General features: G+C 37.8%; 1 protein-coding gene across 3 annotated transcripts in view; it reads right to left on the reverse strand.

Moving 5' to 3' along the window:
• Positions 1-20,799, reverse strand: part of LOC124722787 (guanine nucleotide-binding protein G(I)/G(S)/G(T) subunit beta-1) — a 72,326-nt gene that overhangs the window by 33,548 nt on the left and 17,979 nt on the right. For all 3 annotated transcript variants that reach the window (XM_047247923.1, XM_047247921.1, XM_047247922.1), the window contains exon 7: positions 4,573-4,644. In XM_047247923.1, coding sequence (XP_047103879.1) covers positions 4,573-4,644 — 72 coding nt within the window. The remainder of the gene's footprint in view (positions 1-4,572; positions 4,645-20,799) is intronic.

A 20,799-nucleotide genomic window follows, 5' to 3' on the forward strand; every position in this document is an offset into this window, starting at 1 on the left:
GAAGCATAGATACATCTAGAAACAAACTCGCAGGCTTATTCGGGTAAAGCGCGTGACCTCATGATAGCAAAAGGCTCAATTAGATTTTACAACATCTTAACTCATGCTACCTGAATATATAGTTTGCCAGAGAACTGGAAAGTTACAGTCATCTGTCATTTTTGAATGTACTGGTCAAAAGGAGAGCAGATGGGTCATTTGGCCTAGCATGTTATCAGAAATCAAAGCACACTGATTTATACCTGCAAGCTACAAACTGTCTTCACATAGCACATAATAATGGAGTCCTAAGACACTGGTCCAGAGGGCGAACACCTTGTCACACCAGACATCAGAAACAGAGTTCAAGGCTCAGTCTTCTGCAAAAATGGATGCACAATCAAACAGATTCAGAGGCCTTTCAACTAGCCACTGCACACATTAGAGAAGATCAAGATGAAGCAAAGGCCGTAATTTACCTGCCCCATGGGCCTCAATTTCTGACAATATTTGCAAGACTCTCAGAAGCATTAATATCATTATAATAAGACTTCTGGGAATGTGAAAGCTGACCTTGGTTTATGAAGATCAGAAATTTATGATACATCTTGCCAATGTGACGTGTTGTACATCGGCAAAATCACTAGGGCAGTGGACATCAGATTCAAATAACATCAGAAGCACACTCGGCTGTGCCAAGTAACTAAATCAGCCATTGTTCAGCACTGTCTGGAATTTAATTGTATCAAAATGTACAAAAACATGAGGGCTTTGGCACAGATTTCCATATACTGGGACAGTGTTCTAGGAGTCAGTAGAGATGATGATGTGGTCTTCAGTCCTGAGACTGGTTTGATGCAGCTCTCCATGCTACTCTATCCTGCGCAAGGTTCTTCATCTCCCAGTACCTACTGCAACCTACATCCTTCTGAATCTGCTTAGTGTATTCATCTCTTGGCCTCCCTCTACGATTTTTACCCTCCACGCTGCCCTCCAATACTAAATTGGTGATCCCTTGATGCCTCAGAACATGTCCTACCAACAGATCCCTTCTTCTGGTCAAGTTGTGCCACAAACTTCTCTTGTCCCCAATCCTATTCAATACTTCCTCATTAGTTATGTGATCTACCCATCTAATCTTCAGCATTCTTCCGTAGCACCACATTTCTAAAGCTTCTATTCTCTTCCTGTCCAAACTATTTATCGTCCATGTTTCACTTCCATACATGGCTACACTCCATACAAATACTTTCAGAAATGACTTCCCGATACTTAAATCTATACTCGATGTTAACAAATTTCTCTTCAGAAACGCTTTCCTTGCCATTGCCAGTCTACATTTTATATTCTCTCTACTTCGACCATCATCAGTTATTTTGCTCTCCAAATAGCAAAACTCCTTTACTACTTTAAGTGTCTCATTTCCTAATCTAATTCCCTCAGCATCACCCGACTTAATTCGACTACATTCCATTATCCCCGTTTTGCTTTTGTTGATGTTCATCTTATATCCTCCTTTCAAGACACTGTCCATTCCATTCAACTGCTCTTCCAAGTCCTTTGCTGTCTCTGACAGAATTACAATGTCATCGGCGAACCTCAAAGTTTTTTATTTCTTCTCCATGGATTTTAATACCTACTCCGAATTTTTCTTTTGTTTCCTTTACTGCTTGCTCAATATACAGATTGAATAACATCGAGGAGAGGCTACAACCCTGTCTTACTCCCTTCCCAACCACTGCTTCCCTTTCACGCCCCTCGACTTTTATAACTGCCATCTGGTTTCTGTACAAATTGTAAATAGCCTTTCACTCCCTGTATTTTATCCCTGCCACCTTTAGAATTTGAAAGAGGATATTCCAGTCAACATTGTCAAAAGCTTTCTCTAAGTCTACAAATGCTAGAAACGTAGGTTTGCCTTTCCTTAATCTTTCTTCTATGATAAGTCGTAAGGTCAGTATTGCCTCACGTGTTCCAGTATTTCTACGAAATCCAAACTGATCTTCCCCGAGGTCGGCTTCTACTAGTTTTTCCATTCGTCTGTAAAGAATTCGTGTTAGTATTTTGTAGCTGTGGCTTATTAAACTGATTGATTGGTAATTTTCACATTTGTCAACACCTGCTTTCTTTGGGATTGGAATTATTATATTCTTCTTGAAGTCTGAGGGTATTTCGCCTGTTTCATACATCTTGCTCACCAGATGATAGAGTTTTGACAGGACTGACTCTCCCAAGGCTGTCAGTAGTTCCAATGGAATGTTGTCTACTCCCGAGTCCTTGTTTCGACTCAGGTCTTTCAGTGCTCTGTCAAACTCTTCACGCAGTATCGTATCTCCCATTTCATCTTCATCTACATCCTCTTCCATTTTCATAATATTGTCCTCAAGTACATCGCCCTTGTATAGATCCTCTATATACTCCTTCCACCTTTCTGCTTTCCCTTCTTTGCTTAGAACTGGGTTTCCATCTGAGCTCTTGATGTTCATACAAGTGGTTCTCTTTTCTCCAAAGGTCTCTTTAATTTTCCTGTAGGCAGTATCTATCTTACACCTAGTGAGACAAGCCTCTACATCCTTACGTTTGTCCTCTAGCCATCCCTGCTTAGGCATTTTGCACTTCCTGTCGATCTCATTTTTGAGACGTTTGTATTCCTTTTTGCCTGCTTCATTTATTGCATTTTTATATTTTCTCCTTTCATCAATTAAATTCTATATTTCTTGTGTTACCCAAGGATTTCTACTAGCCCTCGTCTTTTTACCTACTTTATCCTCTGCTGCCTTCACTACTTCAGCCCTCAAAGCTAACCATTCTTCTTCTACTGTATTTCTTTCCCCCATTCCTGTCAATTGTTCCCTTATGCTCTCCCTGAAACTCTGTACACCCTCTGGTTCTTTCAGTTTATCCAGGTCCAATCTCCTTAAATTCCCACCTTTTTGCAATTTCTTCAGTTTTAATCTACAGGTCATAACCAATAGATTTTGGTCAGAGTCCAGATCTGCCCCTGGAAATGTCTTACAATTTAAAACCTGGTTCCTAAATCTCTGTCTTACCATTATATAATCTATCTGATACCTTTTAGTATCTCCAGGATTTTTCCTGGTATACAACCTTCTTTCATGATTCTTAAACCAAGTGTTAGCTATGATTAAGTTGCGCTCTGTGCAAAATTGTACCAGGCGGCTTCTTCTTTCGTTTCTTAGCCCCAATCCATATCCTCCTACTATGTTTCCTTCTCTCCCTTTTCCTACACTCTAATTCCAGTCACCCATGACTATTAAATTTTCATCTCCTTTCACTATCTGAATAATTTCTTTTATTTCATCATACATTTCTTCAATTTCTTCGTCATCTGCAGAGCCAGTTGGCATATAAACTTGTACTACTGTATTAGGTGTGGGCTTCGTATCTATCTTGGCCACAATAATGCATTCACTATGCTGTTTGTAGTAGCTTACCTGCATTCCTATTTTCCTATTCATTATTAAACCTACTCCTGCATTACCCCTATTTGATTTTGTGTTTATAACCCTGTAGTCACCTGACGAAGTCTTGTTCCTCCTGCCACCGAACTTCACTAATTCCCACTATAACTTTAACCTACCCATTTCCCTTTTTAAATTTTCTAACGTACCTGTCCGATTAAGGGATCGGGCATTCCACGCTCCGATCCGTATAACGCCAGTTTTCTTTCTCCTGATAACGACATCCTCTTGAGTAGTCCCCGCCTGGAGATCCGAATGGGGGACTATTTTTACCTCCGGAATATTTTACCCAAGAGGACGCCATCGTCATTTAATCATACAGTAAAGCTGCATGCCCTCGGGAAAAATTACAGCCGTAGTTTCCCCTTGCTTTCAGCCGTTCGCAGTACCACAACAGCAAGGCCGTTTTGGTTTGTGTTACAAGGCCAGATCAGTCAATCATCCAGACTGTTGCCCTTGCAACTACTGAAAAGGCTGCTGCCCCTCTTCAGGAACCATACGTTTGTCTGGCCTCTCAACAGGTACCCCTCCGTTGTGGTTGTACCTACGGTACGGCTATCTGTATCGCTGAGGCACGCAAGCCTCCCCACCAACGGCATGGTCCATGGTTCCTGGAAGGGGGGGGGGGAGGGGATCAGTAGAGATACAGGTGGCAAAAGTAACCTCATTAATCATGACACAGAGTACCAACTCCACAAAGCTTGGTATCCTGCACTGGAGCTGCTAAAAATGCAATTTTTGCAGCAGCAGAACTCAACAAAAGGAACTGTGAATGCAGACATAGGGAACAAACCCCTACACAGAGCATTACTTGAAGGAGGAATGTAACCTCATGACATCTTTGACAATCCTCAGTATTTCGACATAAAAAAGAGACATGCATATCCAGGGCACAAATAGAAACCTCAACCTGCAGAAACTAATTGGAACTAATATGAGCTTCACACACTCTGAGAACATGAATTTTGAAAACTACTCTTTCTCTTTGCCTAATCTGAAGATCACTGAATTAACTTCCTATTGCTTTTGTCAAGTAATACTGATGCAATATAACCACATGAAGTTTTTGCACTGAAAGATTTGAATGGAGTCTATGGTACCATATACTCACCGTTACAGCATTGATGTCAGACTCGTGGCCAGGAAAGGTTTGCTTGCATGAACCCTCTCTGATGTCCCACAACTGCAACAGAAATAAAAGTTTACTGATAAATATTAATAAAATGTACAATTAGTCAAGATACTCTGTCACATTTACATGAAGAGTCATTCAAACAATATTTCTAACAAATACACCAACCATTCATAAATTTCAGACTTATTATTCCAGGAAAATAAGCAGCACCACTGCAGTGACTATGGTGGCAGTTTGAACTATGAAGTGTATACAACATGTGGGCAGTCAACCAGTCAGTTGTGAGCAAGGATAAACCTAACTACTGGTTGTGTGGCCCCAGTGTGTCAATGTTTTAATGCCACAAATTATAATGGAGCAATGTCTCAAACATGAGTTCAAGACATTATTCAGACTGTTTTGAGAAAGAGAAAAGAGTGTGCAAAGTTCATTCCGTAGACCTCGACTCATTAATAGAAACAACACATGGACACCAGCTGCAACTTGATTGTAATGAAAAATGCAGTTAATTCTTTTCTGTAAATGATTATCACAAGTGACAAGACTTTGCGAATAATCTTTGGTGACAAAATGACAAACTGCATAATGGGGTCTTATGTTCCGCTGAGACATAGAAGGCACAAATGTCATGTGCGAGTTAAGCAATATCCCAAAGAAGGATTTTTCTGACAGTTTAACAAGGTCACATGAACACTGTGTACACTGTATTGAATTGGGTGGAGGGGGATGTGGAACACTAAGCTTTAAAACCACTGACTTTTCTCTAGTTTTTATTAATCCAGCACGCAAACTTTAGACTGACATGGTCTATTTAGGCACCTGTAGTTTGTGATACAGGGTGCCCAGCGAAGAAGCACCATTTTAAAAATTAAGCATCTCTAAAACAAAGATCAACAAACCAGTGCAACAGATGCTATGTTCATTGTGAAAACTATGAAGATTTTATACAGAACTTTTGCAGTAGTTCAAAAAACTTCTCACAGATGGCACTGTACACTCTTAAAGTGTTAGTGAGCATAATTAAACTTGCCCTCCACAAGAAGTCTTTGCAATCACATCACGATCTTTTCAAAATATCCACTATCTGCAGTACAGAGGTGGTGCAAACGAACAATGAAATTTGCTATGAATGAACAGAAATGGCTTCAGATACCACACAGATCATCAATTCAAGCTTGTATAGCATGGTGGGATGGTTCATGTGGATGGTGTCCCTCACTGTGCTCCCACTAAGTACTGTAAGTCAGATCGGGTGAATATCCCTGTGCCAGCAAATGTGCAATAATCCAATGCAATGGCTATTCCCAAAGTAGTCACCAAGAAAGTGAAACACCTGTTCAGTGTGATGTAGTCTGGCTCAATTTTCCATGAACCACTTGGTGCCTGGACAATCCTCCAATACTAGCTGTGTAGCAACTAACACCTCCAAAATTGTAATTTAACGTTCAGTAGTAATCTTTTCTTGCATGAAATAGGGTCAATGATGCTTCTGCAGCAAACTGCAACCCTAAGAGTAACTTTGAGTGAATACAGTGGTTTCACTTTACACAAACTGAGATTTTTTGGAACTCCAAAATTGCCTGTTTTGTTTATTCATGACACCATTCAGGTGGAACATACTTCATCTGTGAACGAGATGCAGTCAACATCAAATTCTTAATTATAAATAATTGTGAGAATCTGGTTCACAAAGCCACCCCTAAGACTCACAGCTCATACATGCAAGGCCTGGTAGCTTTGCATTTTGAACAGAAACATGTGGGCTGTGTCTCAGTATTTTCTGTGTGCTGGAATGTTTCAAACCAGTCTCTGCTACAATTCTTCGGACAGATTTTCTTGGACTTTGTTGAATAATTCCATAAACAGTGACGACATTTTCAGGAGTAACTACAGTTTGCCTGGGGGGGGCCACGTTCCCCAATGTATCATCTACACAGCCTTTCCATTGAAATTTGGCAAAGAGCTTTGGCATGGCTTTCATATGGGTCATTTTGGAACATTAAATCGAATACAGACACTGCACCTTTTTGCCATATAACTGTGCATTTTTCTGTGTATTTCTGTACCATAAAAACTTTTTGTTCATTGAAATACATGATTTCAAGCCTTTCCTTTGGTACTAACCTTCCACATCTCAATAGTGGAACTGATAGCTCTAAAATGTCACTGACTAGAGTACCATCTGTTAGCAGCTTTTCTAACTATTCTGAAACTTCTGTGAAAGTCTTACAGCTTTTACAATAAACATACCCTTTGTTAAACTCATCTATCAATCTTAGTTTTCAAGATATTTAATTTCAAAATCAGCATCTCCACTGGGCACCCTGTATCACAAACTGTAAATGCCTAAGTAAATCTATCCTGCAGTTGTTTTCATGACCACACATGTTACCATGTGCTGCTTATCAAATTGAGTCTGCAATATGTTAACATACAAATGCAATAGCAGTCTAGTCCATAGAACTTTAAGTCTACTTTTTTTCACTACAAAATGTTTACAAATTGTCATCCCTGGGTACTCTTTTCAGCACAAGCAACACTTTTTACTTCAGATTAAGTTAATACTTTAAGCATGATGATGATGACGCCCTCATGCTCATACACAATCAAGTGCCATATTATCATACGACAGTAATGAAGACACTAGCAGTCCCATTAACCAGCAATACGATGATATTACTTTAAGACTGACAAATATTTGCTATAGCTGGTAACAAGAGACTGCAAGAAAGGAGGTACTACAGAATTAGTTATTACCCTTTGTATATGTACAGTGCACACTTTACATGATGATGAAACAGGTTTTTCTTCAGTTCATTCTTAAGTGTTACTACTACAGTCAATTTTTTCAACTTTTGTAATCAGATAACAAATCAAATGAAACTGTCTTCATAAAGTGCTGTCAGCATTGTTTTGCTTATAAAAAGTGGTCTCTTTAATGCACCCACATAACAGTCATTTAGAGTTTGAAAATCCAGATACTTATCCTTTTACCTGTAGTGCACAAGGTGGCTGAACACTTAAATGGATGGATTTATGTTTATTAGCACCGAGCCCTTTCATCAAGTAATTATTGAGAAATGTATGTGTGCTAAAAAAAGGTAGGATGATGACAGATTCCTCCTAATGTGACAGTTTATTAAATAACCACCATTCACCACACTAGGTAACTGCCATTCAAACATTAATCTCTTTCACCATATTCTTTTTCTGAATAAAATTTGTCACAATTGTGACATTCAGCATTACCTTGCCACAGACTGGTGCACAGTTACCACCACCAATCTCTCAAACTCCCTAACATAAATAAGTTTTTTTTTTCTTTCTTTTCAAAACTGTCTTCTTTGCAAACCAAGGTCAAATAACGTTATATTTTATTCAACAGAGTTAATGTTTCCATCACAAAGAGAAATTTTATTTCTCTATTGCAATGTGTGGCAATATTTGTGGTGAAATAGGACCTGTGTCAACAGTAACAGTGCTTTATATCTCCAACCATGTTCTTTGCTCAGTTACGATTCATTGATTTGTTCAACTTTCTTACAGTTTCAGAAAGCAAAGTAATGGTAAATTGGGGGTATGTGGATGAAGACATGTTTGGATACTTTGACTTCTCATTTTGTAAATAAAATGACGTGTTAGTGAAATTAAACCAGTTGACTGAGGACCTGAACCATTAAGCCAATGGAAGTTAACTGCTTACCTACTACACAAATGATGCACCCAAGCCATCTGCGGATTATTTTTGCAATCATCTCTTATTAAATTTCCACCTGAGAATACTCATTTTACGAACTACTCACAACAAACTTAAAAAGATAAGAACTTCATTACGAATCACAGAACTCTTTGTAACAATTTTATTTGAAGGTTAATCTAGTTTTAACTTTATAGCCATCAAAGCAACAATAAGAAAATAAAGGGGTTTCCAATGTCTTGATTTTGTTTTTCCTCTTGTATATTTAATACTGTCTATAGCTGGAACTAGTAATCATTTCAAGTAAAGTGATGAAGAATGCAGAATGAGATTTTAACTCTGCAGCGAAGTGTGCACTGATATGGAACTTCCTGGCAGATTAGAACTGTGTGCCCGACCGAGGCTCCAACTCGGGGCCTTTGCCTTTCGCAGGCAAGTGGTAGAGCACTTGCCCGCGAAAGGCAAAAGTCCCGAGTTCGAGTCTCGGTCCGGCCCACAGTTTTAATCTGCCAAGAAGTTTGATGAAGACTGAATTATTTTCTTAGATATCAAGGTCTCACGTCTTCTAAAAAACCAAGACACATTTCAAGAATTCCATTACTTTTAAACATGAAATAACTAAATTCCTGAATGTAGGGACAAGAATTAAATGGAACTGAACATATAACAAAATTAATTTATAGGCATCCATTACTTTCACACAACTGTGTACTTATTTTGCAGTAAACTTCCCACATGTACCTTTGCGGCAGCAAGGCGGAAATGAAGTAAATGTATACAATAAATATTGCAATGAAACCACAAAAATTTTGCAAGCTTTATGAACAACGGATTATTGAGAAACTACATTCACATGAATGCCATGGTAGGAAGGATGGATGGATGATTGGGTTTAATGTCCCATCGACATGAGGTCATTAAAGACTAAACAAGCTTGGTTAGTGTCAGAGATCGTGAAGGGAGATGGCCATGCCCTTTTGAAGCAACCATCCCGGCATGTGACTGAAGCCATTTAGGGAAATCACGGAAAACCTAAATCAGGATGCCCGGACGTGGGTTTGAACCATCGTCCTTCCGAATCAGAGTCCAGTGTGCTAACCATTGCGTGAATGTTGTGGAAAATATAAATTTTGTGACAACTAGGAATACTGCATTCATTTTACAAGATCATTCATTATAAAGTTTTGTTTTATTATCACTTTTCCTGATCTATCAGCACTGCATCACATCAGACTTCATATAAACTGAAGTAATCAAGTCAATAACAGGTCAAACAAAGTAGAGCTAAGTGCTGTATTCAGACAATTTTTTTTCCCCCAGATATTCCTACATATGTTTCCAAAAATTTTATACCCAGAAACTGTTACAAAACACACTGTTGTAGAACATCAAAGAACGCTTATTGTACTGAATTCTGAATGAACAATAGAAGTTTCAACTTCGGTATACCATCCAATTACCGTTCAACTACTTTTCCATTTATTCTAAATTTTGTTTGCAAGTACATCATATACTAACAACAAAAACCTAGAGCCACAGAACACATAAGTGACTTGGTTTAACCCCGAGTCCCAATAACATGAAAAAGTTTAACTTCCCAAATTTTTTCATAAAATTACACATTTATAATCATAATAAACAATGAAGACAAGAAGAAATAGGCAAAAGTACACAATTTTTTTAAAAGTTGTGGTGTCGGTTTGGAACTACTGGGACACAGTTTTTAACCACCCAACATTTCATGAGATATAGTTGAAAGTACACTCACATTTTACCTTAACACAATACATCTCTAAACTTCCATGAACTAAGCACCTAAAACAATTTACTCTTAAGCAACAGGCAAAAATGGGCCTAAAATTCAATAAATTCTGTATCAAAGCTGCATACTGCCCCAGTGGCATTTTGAAACCACCCATAAAAGCAATCGTATGCACTCAAATTACATTACAGTAACTTTTGATATGCATACATTCAGTGTCAATGGCAACCTCAATATGATAAAAAAGTGTCACAGTCTCCCAGAATCAGATAGCACAACCTCTGCATCAAATGGCTTGAATGCTGCTACGATGCATTACTTTCATAAAAGTAATTCATGGTTCCACCATATGTCTGTCTTCCAACAGCACTGGTGGTTTCGTGCTGAAGACTCTGGTACGTCAAAACAAAATTTGTGAATTTGTGGTTTCAGGCACTAACACTGACCCTGATTAGTTTACTTTTAATGTTTTTCACTATACTTCATTACATCAAGATGGGTTAATTATTTTCAGTGTTTTTAAGGTATGATACCAACTAGCAGAATGAACTGACCAGGATTTTCAGAGATCCCAGTTATCATGTAACAATCTGTTTCACTTTTCTGTATAAATAGAAACCCCATTTGTTAACACTACTGATGTGCAGTGAGTTTCTTGAAAATGCGAGAGATTTTGCTTCATATCTTTCTTTACAGCCTGTAGCATTTTTCATGATGTACGCCACTTTTCTCACACACAATCTTACCTATTTCAAAATAGGTCATCAAAGTACTTTTAGAAATGAGTTCATAAATCAACCACCACCTCATGTTTTTTTTAGCACATTCCACCTTTAAGCTCAATTTCTGTTTAGTAGCAGAGTAGGTGAGCATCAAACAACAAATTCAAATGTCCAAGAACCCAAATTACAATTGGTTTTAAGGAATTTTCTACCAGTAAAGTTTCAACATGATTTAGATTGTACATTAATCCGGACATCTATTTTTAACAAACACACAAGTGTTTGGAAGGTAAGAACTTATCGTGTTCACAATAAAGCACTTAGAACTCAACCTTTGCACAAATTGTTCTAAATATTCTTAATGATAGCTTAGAAGTATTGTTTTGCATATTTCATTTCCATTTTACTTGTTTCCAACCAATACTGTGCACAAAAACCTTTAATTCAACAGGGGCAATGAACTATAACTAAAAGTTTGATTCATGGGAAAGGAAACAAACCCTGGATTCAGCACTTGACAAACCAAATTTAATATCTGGAAAGTTCAATTACACTAGCACAGCTTTACAAATATGCTGCACTGAGTTGTTAGCAACTACCTGCACAGGCAGGAGAAAATAGTAGTAACATTGTCTAATTAACAAGAACATTCCTTGTGTGTAGAGACCTAAGTGGATGTACGTACATTTGTTGTGCTCCATGTTTCATGTCTTTTTGTGAGATATACTGCAGCTAGTGTTCATCTCTGGCATATTAGTGTAAAAGGGGATGCAACATCAACTGAGTTGCGAAACCCATGTAATTAATGTTTACTTACTTAGTATATAAGCCGACTTCCAATATTTCCTTTGTCTTCAAGTAAAATCATTATCACAAATTTATTTTGTAAACTTATGGTACAATTGATACTAAATTTAAACCGTTGTGCTGGTGTCTTGATAAAATATGTAGCATTAAATTGTCAAACGTAAACATAAACTGTGCTGCTGAGAAATTTTGGCCACACTATCCTTGTTCACAACAATTCCCATGCATCATTATCTAACTACTTGAAAAAAGGACAAATATTTTCATGAATTAAAAGTGTTTTGCATAACTTATTTCTTAATAAACTGGTGCTTGATTTACAGTTACTGTAAGTGGAATAGTGTATCACATTAGCTCCCTCTGTTAAAAGAGATGTGCACTGTCTACATTTATTGTAAATTTGCACAAATGTCAAATATTTTTAATGATCGTAAGGTGAAATACTTTTCAGAGAAATGGCAGAACTGTTATCAAGTTTTAGGCTAGCTGTAATATTTGTACAGAGAATCAGCAAAGCTTAGTATCAAGATAATTGTTTACTATTCCATGAAACACTACATCAGGCATAAGATATTTGCTCACTGTTCTGTAAAATACTGCAACAAGCATAATGAAACCCCACTGTCTTTCCTGTTATCTGACAGGGACAAACTGGTTGCTATTCGTAAGCAGGTGGAAATCATCCTGACTACTGTCAAGTAATTAGATGCTGCTGTGGATGAGTGTTTAGGGAGTTGTGTACCAGACAAACCAAATGTTCCTCAACTACTGTTCTCTCTTGCCGGACAGACATGAATCATCATTACTTTTCCATTAGATAGATAGTGGCATGTCAATACTGCATCTAGGTGTCCTAGACAGGAGAGACAGACCATGGATAATGTTGGAATTGACCCCACCCAGCTAACCAATCAGTTCAAGGTGTTGTCTCCCACCGAGACCAAAACTGAGCCTGAGCCACTGACACACCCATCACCTTTTGGGGAAGGTGCTGTGTCCTGTAACAAGGTGCAGCAAACAAAAGGGTAGAGGTCTATTCACGAAGGATAATGGTCTATTAATCATTGGTAGTTTAAACATACAGTACCCTTTAAGAAAACAGCAACATAGTATGGGAAGAAACGTCAGGTGCACTCAGTGTTTACTCCTGTGGGCCTCATCCAGCACACTGAAGAGGCTATTCCAGCAGCCATTGAGAAAACAGGGCGCAGCCAACTGAAGACTGTGGCACACAATGAGGCAAACGATGCCTGTCTGGGCTCCCATGTCATTTTGATCATTCCAGTGATGAGCAGAGAAGGTTGAGAATGCCAGCCTTGCTCATCATGTTTCAACGACATTCACAATCTGTAGCACTGTACCCAGGACAGATAGTGGCCCCATGGTCCTAAGTCAAGTGGAGGGCTTGAAGCAGATACTATGAAGGTCATGTGCCTCCCTAAACTTGCGCCACACGGTCGAAAGTTGTAGGGTCCCCTACATAGGTCAGGTGTGCACTACATATCAGAGGCAGCTACCAAAGTAGCTGACTGTATTTGGGGCCACACATAAGGGTTCTTTAGATTAGGCAATTCAATCCAGATAATAGTAGCTGTAGGAAACCCAAAATTATCAGTGTAAGATGCAAAGTTAGTATGACTGTCAGGAGAGTGTCACACAGGTGTTGAAAGAAATGAACTGCCAACTCCAAGACAAGACAAACTATCCTGAGAAAGTCTAACAATGTTCCAAGACCCAGCTTTATAAGACGACTCTGAATATATTAGAACCCTTACGTATCACTCCTATATGGATCACAAGAACAAAATTACACACGCACAGAGGAATTTATACTATCACTCCTCCCACGCACTAGACGTTAATGGAATGAGAGAAACCATAATAAATGGTACAATGGGAAATTTTTTTGCCAAGCACTTTACAATGGTTCGTGGAGTACATATGTGAATGTATTCAAGTTAAACGCCTAATTACGGGCTCTATTGGCCTGACAAATTTCAACACCCACAATTTTACTTACATAATTTCACGGTAAAAAGTAATTGGAACTGCATGGTTTACAATGCCCTCCCCATCTTCTCAATTACTTTGTCATTTTTAATGCATTTTATTTAATAAATTGAATTCACCACTAGCAACATCACGTTTTGTCACATTAGTTTGGAAATATTTTCATGAAAATCATTAAGATATTGTGTAATTATGGAAGCAGATCTTAAAATGATTTGTTTTTCAATAATTAGAACTTTATTGCATTAATACCAGTCTAATTTGTCTCTATAGCAACTATGAGAAGAAATTCATTTTAAGAAGAACAAGATGAATTATTCTAACTGCTTTCAGTTTCATTTTAATAAATGAATGCGTAATTCACTCCTTTCAGAACACTATTTCTCCATTTCCATCTATAATAATGTCCGAGTTTTGAACTATACACATTTCTTCCCCATAATTGGAAATTCTATCAGTTCAAAATAAGCAGAAAGCTCATAGATCATTTTGTCTCCCTCAACACAGCACTTTCATGCTAAATCTGTGTGTCTTCCATTGACCACATCAGCCCTCGAACTGTTAACTGTTCCTTTTATTTGTAACTAAATAGTGTTTCTGAAAAGGAAAAAGTTGGATTCTCCAAACCTTCTTGCCTGCCAAATACATGTTCTAACAATTTTAGATAAAAACTGGACTGTGTTAGCACACTTAAATTGTAGGCAGAGCTAGTATTACTTTACTGGTATATTATTTCAATGAGTTACACCACCACTAAGCTTTTAGTTTTAACTATCTTCATTCATACCTTTTATTTCTTCATGAGATTAGTAACAGAAAGCAGCTGATGTGTGAAAGCTAATTAGAAGTTCAGTTTAAATATATATGCTCCTGTGAAAGTGTTAGCAGATGTGCATTTGCAGTAATGTTAACTAGGGAACATAAAGTTAATAACTATTTTTTTCGCTTATAGATAAAGTGAATACAAATTCCTGAAAGAGCAAACTTGTGCCATACACAAAATTCTATTTCACATAAAAATATGTATTCCCACAATATTTTATGTGATTAAGTGCTTTAAATAGTTTTATTAAAAACACATTGCACATTTTTCTTTGTTACAGTTTTTAAATCTGTCAAAAATGTGGGGAATCAGTAAATTTAGACCAGTGATCTGCAGTCTTGAAGCATTTAGCAGGCAGTAAACACAGAATGGCCACTTACGTGCAACTCCTAAACCATTTCTTCTAGGTAGAAGATCTTCCTCTTCACACATCACAGTTTTGAAACGTTCCAAGTATTGTGCAGATTTATGACACACTTCTTTTATGTGATATTCCTTTACATAAATTGGAAGTCCAGGGCACAGAAACTTTTTTACAAAATACAGAAACTTTGAAATCCCAGAAGAATCAACATTAAGAAAATTTTATGTGCCTGACTATTATGAAGAAATGCTAAGAAAGATCAGAGCAGAACTTTAAAATAAGGATTGTGTAAGCACTCGCAGAGCATCAGACTCTAGCCATAGGAAAGTGGGTTATCATGTGATAGGTGTGCTAGAAAATGATAAAATAATTTCCAGGTATTGTTTTCTATTAGCTTGTAAAGAAATGTCATTCATCAAATCATTTAATAATGGCTCCCATATTCAATGAATCTCTGTAATTATGGCTGAATGAGGCGACATTTTGTAGTGCTTTACTCTTTCTTAAGGATGCTGCTCCATATACAAAGAAGGCAGCTGAACACCTTCCTGTAAGCTAACCACCACTTGTGTAGAGATGGTTTGCATGGACTACGCGAGTAGTTATGTACATTGTACCCTAAAATGGACACATTAACCTCAAACGACAAAAACGTGTTAGTAAAAGTGCCGATTTGATTTGATCAGAGCCAAAAATCTTTATCTTGCACTTCCACCTAGACACAGTTACTTGTTGGGGACCATGGTTGGATGCAGCCGTGTACTACGCAAACGATTTTGAAATTTTTAAATCTGTGACTGACGAACTACATAAAGACGACACTTCGATTTAAATTCTTCAGAATTTAACAGTACACTAAAAAATGCGTTACCTTACATACCAAAAAAATTAGAAACATCAACCAGTGTCGTAGTGGCCCCTTATCAGAGAGCCTGCACAACAGAAACTAGGCGGACTGCTGACCTCCCTTCAAGAGCTCATATCAAAACATTGCCAGTGGATGTAAACATCAACAGACTTTCTTCATAAATATGGCACTACTTTGTGAAAAGCCATTTGACAGAGATCCACCAATTGGAACTAATGTGACTAAAAGTAGCACTCCACAGAATCTGTGTTATAAGCACGCCAGTAGAGTCAGACCGGCAGTGCGTTACCTACAGCTAGGACAGCTGCGGCCAATACCTACGCCGGCTCTAGCCCAGAAGACAGTCGCCATAGTCTTCAGTAGAAAGTTTTATCTTGTTGGGTGTAATGCCACTTTGTAATTGTGTAGCATAGTGTTTGGGTATTTGTTTCCATTGTCTTGTGCTCTTATCTGGCTTTTGCCACCACAAAAATTGTTGCATTTCTTGTTCTTGTGTTTGGAAATTAGTGCATGCCAAGAAGGTATTTTAGTTAAAGTGTGTTCAAACTTTATCATTAGTTCTTTCCTGCCGACCGAGAACACTACAACCAGCTTGTAAACTAAGACAGTTAATGAAATGCATGACACTGAGGAAAAAATAATTCACTGTAAGGTCCAGAAGTGGAAGCTATTGAACAGAAATTTAAAACTGTGTTCGACAAAATCGTGGATTTCATACTGTGTGTAAAATTGCCAAGGTTTTTGAAGGGGAAGAAGATGGCGGTGAAATTTCAAGACTATCATGTAATGTTCAAAGATCCTACTCCCAGTATTTTGAGTTGTTTTGAGACAACAGACATCACTTTGTGACAAAACTTTGATAAAGTTTTCAGGGTGAGCAAGTTGTTTTGATTCATCACTGCCTCAGCATGATTGGCGAGCGATTTTTTAACATACGCATTTACAGTTTTTTAATATTTGAACTAAATATTTTTTATATTTTTCCTACACATAAAATATGTTTAACACAAAAATCTGTTCCATAGTGATGACAGATGATGAACAACATGACTAAGTATTGTACTATTGTAGTCAACAATATTTAACATTTTACATGAACCACTTACAAATTTTCAGTATTGGGGTATAGAACTAATTGGCGTAGTATATTTCACTGCAAAGATTCAATTTTTTATACTTTTGTAGCAAACAGCTGTACCTTATTTCTGCTATAGTGCCAGTTGTCCTAGTTTCGTAACGTCAATAATTTTCATCAGACTGATACTAACTCTTCCATAAAGTAAAACAATGAAGAGTAGTATAACACTAATCATCATTTAAGAACCAACACTAAATAATCTGCTTACACTAAAAATATTGTCACAATTGGCATGCGTGGAAACATTTGCAGACTAGTGATAAATGATTGTCAGTGTGAAACCTGCCTACAGTCTTCTTCTTCTTCTTCTTCTTCTTCTTCTTCTTCTTCTTCTTCTTCTTCTTCTTCTTCTTCTTCTTCTTGTAGGATGCTGCGAGACAACCTGCTTGAAATGAGATGTGGTTGGGTTTTAGCACTGTAGTAATAGGGCTTATTCCTCCACAGTAATGAGAAGGAACAGCTGATATGCAAAATCCCAAGACCATGTGGTGGTTAACACTAGTAGAATCATGACAGCTAAGAGCTGCAGATGACAGCAGTAAGGTTAATAATAAGGGACATTATGGTATTGTGTGATCACACCTGCCAAACTTGGCAAGAGTTTTGAGATGCTACAAGTCTACTAGCTTCAAACTTTATGTCTTCAAAAGACTCAGGGCTAATGGTACTGATGATTAAAGCAAGCAGACAACCCACAGAGTTTAACAACAGTAACAAGATTGGAGAAAATGTGAAAGCTGAGGGTAATAGTAGTCAGAAGGTTAAAATGGCCAAGGTCCTCCTGCAAGGGAGGTTTCATGGGAGGGGAACATCTTAATTAGTACAGTAATTCTGTGTAGTAAATACCAAGTAATTTTTTTGTGGGGAGGGGCCACCATGAAGTACTTCGCACATAACCTGAAGTACACAATAGGATATTTTCCTATGTTAAAAATATGGTTCATATTATTGTTTTTCTGGTTTATTACAACATCCAAATAATATTTATACTCAATATTATTACAAAGTCTTATTTTAAGTATTTATTGTTCAGCTAATTCAATCTACCCAAGATATAGCCTCTTTAAGTTATTAAATACATTTTTAAGAGGTTTTTCCATGCATCTCTGTCCACTGCTGTCTTCTGCCAGCTGAAGCCTGCAACTTTCCCGAGTTCCTTATCCCAGCATTCAGGGGGTCTCCCTGGTAGTCTTCGTTTTTTTTCTGGGACTCCACTCTAAAACTGACTTTGTCCATCTTTCCTCCTTCGTTCATGTAATATGTCCTGCCCACTGCCATTTTAGTGTCTTAACCTGTTCTATAATATCTTTTACTACTGCCATTGCTCGAATGTCTTCACTTTTTTGTCGATCTTTCTTAATGATACCAAACATTGACCTTTCCATAGCATAGCACCCTGAGCAGTTCTAAGTTTCCTTTTGAAAAATTCATTTAAATTCCAAGTTTCCCACCCATACGTTAAAACCGGTAGGACACACTGATCAAAAAATGTCTTCTTTACGTAGACTGGTATGTTAGACTTTAAAACTGTTTCATTCCTTCCATAAGACCTCCAACCCAATTTAATTAGACGAAAAATTTCAGGTTTCAAATCCCCTTTTGTGTCAATTAATTGCCACAGATAAACGTATTCTGTAACATTGTTTATGATGTTGCCATTCAGTTTTGGCTGTCCTGCAGCTACTCACTTATTACACCTAAACTTAGTTTTAGAGTCCAACTTCCGGACAACAATCTGTTAAGTCTTTTATAGAGGACTGCATTTCCATCTTACTGTTAGCTAGGACCACTATATCATCAGCAAATCTCAGGATGGTGAGCCTTTTACCATTTATCTTTATTCATCTGTTGTTCCAAATAATTTTGGACATAGCCATCTAGAGAACTGCTATAAATAACTTCTGGGATACAGGATTGCTCTGCTTTACTCATTTTCCAATGGGAAATTCACACTTTTTTCTTCCAATGTCGATAGATGCTACAGACGTGTCAAATGTTTTATGTGTTTTGTTTCCACTCCTTGCTCGGCTAGTGCTTGTAAGACTGCAGTATGGCTGACAGAATCAAAGGCTTTTTCGGAATCAATGAAGGCTATGCACAGTGGCATTTCATATCCATTGGCTCGACTGATTACCTCATGCAGTGTGTGTATATGGTCAATCGTACTGAAACCACTGCAGAATCCAGTTTGTTCTTTGGGCTGTGCAGTCTCCACTACTATTTTAATGCAACTTATCAGGGTTTTAGTGAACACTTTATATATAAACAGAAAGTAAGCTAATGGGGCGGTAGTTCTTCAGATCATGAATACTTCCCTCCTCATGTAGTACAATTATGTTTGTTTGGATTGGGATGCTGCCATTCTGTATACATGAAATAAAGACTTTAGCCAGATGTTTTTCTGTTTCCTCCCCCATAAGCTTCAGTATGGCAATTGTCAGACCATTATGACCCCCTGCTTTGCCATTCTGCATCTCATTTATAGCTTTTTGAATTTCTTCAGGTCAGATTTAGTGGACATCATCATCATCATCATCATCATCATCATCATCATCATCATCATCTGTGTAAGGTTTTCCTAGTGGTTCGTATGTTCTTTCACATAATTTACTATAGAAATTCTTTACATGCTTTAGAATTTCTTCCTTTTTGTTATGCACATTATCACCATCAATTGCTATGATTTCGTTTTTACCAATCATAAGCTTTTGTTTAGCTTTCTCGCAGCTCCTTTTATTCTCTAACATTAATTTGATGGTGTTTTCATTGTATTTTAGTACGTCAGCTTTCATATTCTTCCTTATACACCTACACAGTTCTGAATATTCTATCTTGTCACAAGTTTTAACTTTCATCTCTCGTCTTTTTATGAGTAAAGCTTCGGTTTCCATCCTAAACTTTCCTGGTTGTTTAGTAATTTTTGTCACAGTCCACCTATTTGTTTTGCAGTTTCCATTATCACTTCAGCTAGATTTTCTACTGTTGACTCTTCTAATCTCACTCGAAGGGCATACTGAAAATCCTTTTTCCTTTCGTTCAATTTATCCATATCCATAATTTCTTTTTTCTGTGATATTGGTTTTCTTCGTTCTTGTTGAGTATTAATGTTTATTTTCACTCTTACCAGATTATGGTCACTAGCAGTATTAAACTTATTCAAAATCTAAAGATCTTTGATTATTTTGGTGCGATTTGAGATGATAAAATCTTTCATTGTGGGTCTCATGATTTGGGCTTCTCAATGGTCATTTTCTATTATGGTGCGTCTTAAAAAAAGGTGTTCATGATGAATTATTTTCTTCAGCAAAATGAACTAGCCTTTCACCCCTTTCGTTCCTCTCATCGATTGCATGGCAGCCTACTGAGAAATCACCCTGATTTTTGATACCAACCTTGTCATTTAAGTCCCCAATTACCAGTTTAAAGTGGCAATCTCGTCCTTTGTTATGTGCATTTTTTACTTCATAAAATTCTTCTACTTCATCATCCTAAAAGCTTGCTGTAGGAGTGTATACTTGGACCATTTGTAGTTTTGTATCTTTTTGAGATTTTAATAACAAGCCTTGCTACTCTACTTGATGTTCTACATCTACATCTACATTTATACTCCGCAAGCCACCCAACGGTGTGTGGCGGAGGGCACTTTACGTGCCACTGTCATTACCTCCCTTTCCTGTTCCAGTCGCGTATGGTTCGCGGGAAGAACGACTGTCTGAAAGCCTCCGTGCGCGCTCTAATCTCTCTAATTTTACATTCGTGATCTCCTCGGGAGGAATAAGTAGGGGGAAGCAATACATTCGATACCTCATCCAGAAACGCACCCTCTCGAAACCTGGCGAGCAAGCTACACCGCGATGCAGAGCGCCTCTCTTGCAGAGTCTGCCACTTGAGTTTATTAAACATCTCCGTAACGCTATCACGGTTACCAAATAACCCTGTGACGAAACGCGCCGCTCTTCTTTGGATCTTCTCTATCTCCTCCGTCAACCCGATCTGGTACGGATCCCACACT

This window comes from Schistocerca piceifrons, chromosome X (genome assembly GCF_021461385.2).
Source record: "Schistocerca piceifrons isolate TAMUIC-IGC-003096 chromosome X, iqSchPice1.1, whole genome shotgun sequence".
Classification (NCBI taxonomy): domain Eukaryota; kingdom Metazoa; phylum Arthropoda; class Insecta; order Orthoptera; family Acrididae; genus Schistocerca; species Schistocerca piceifrons.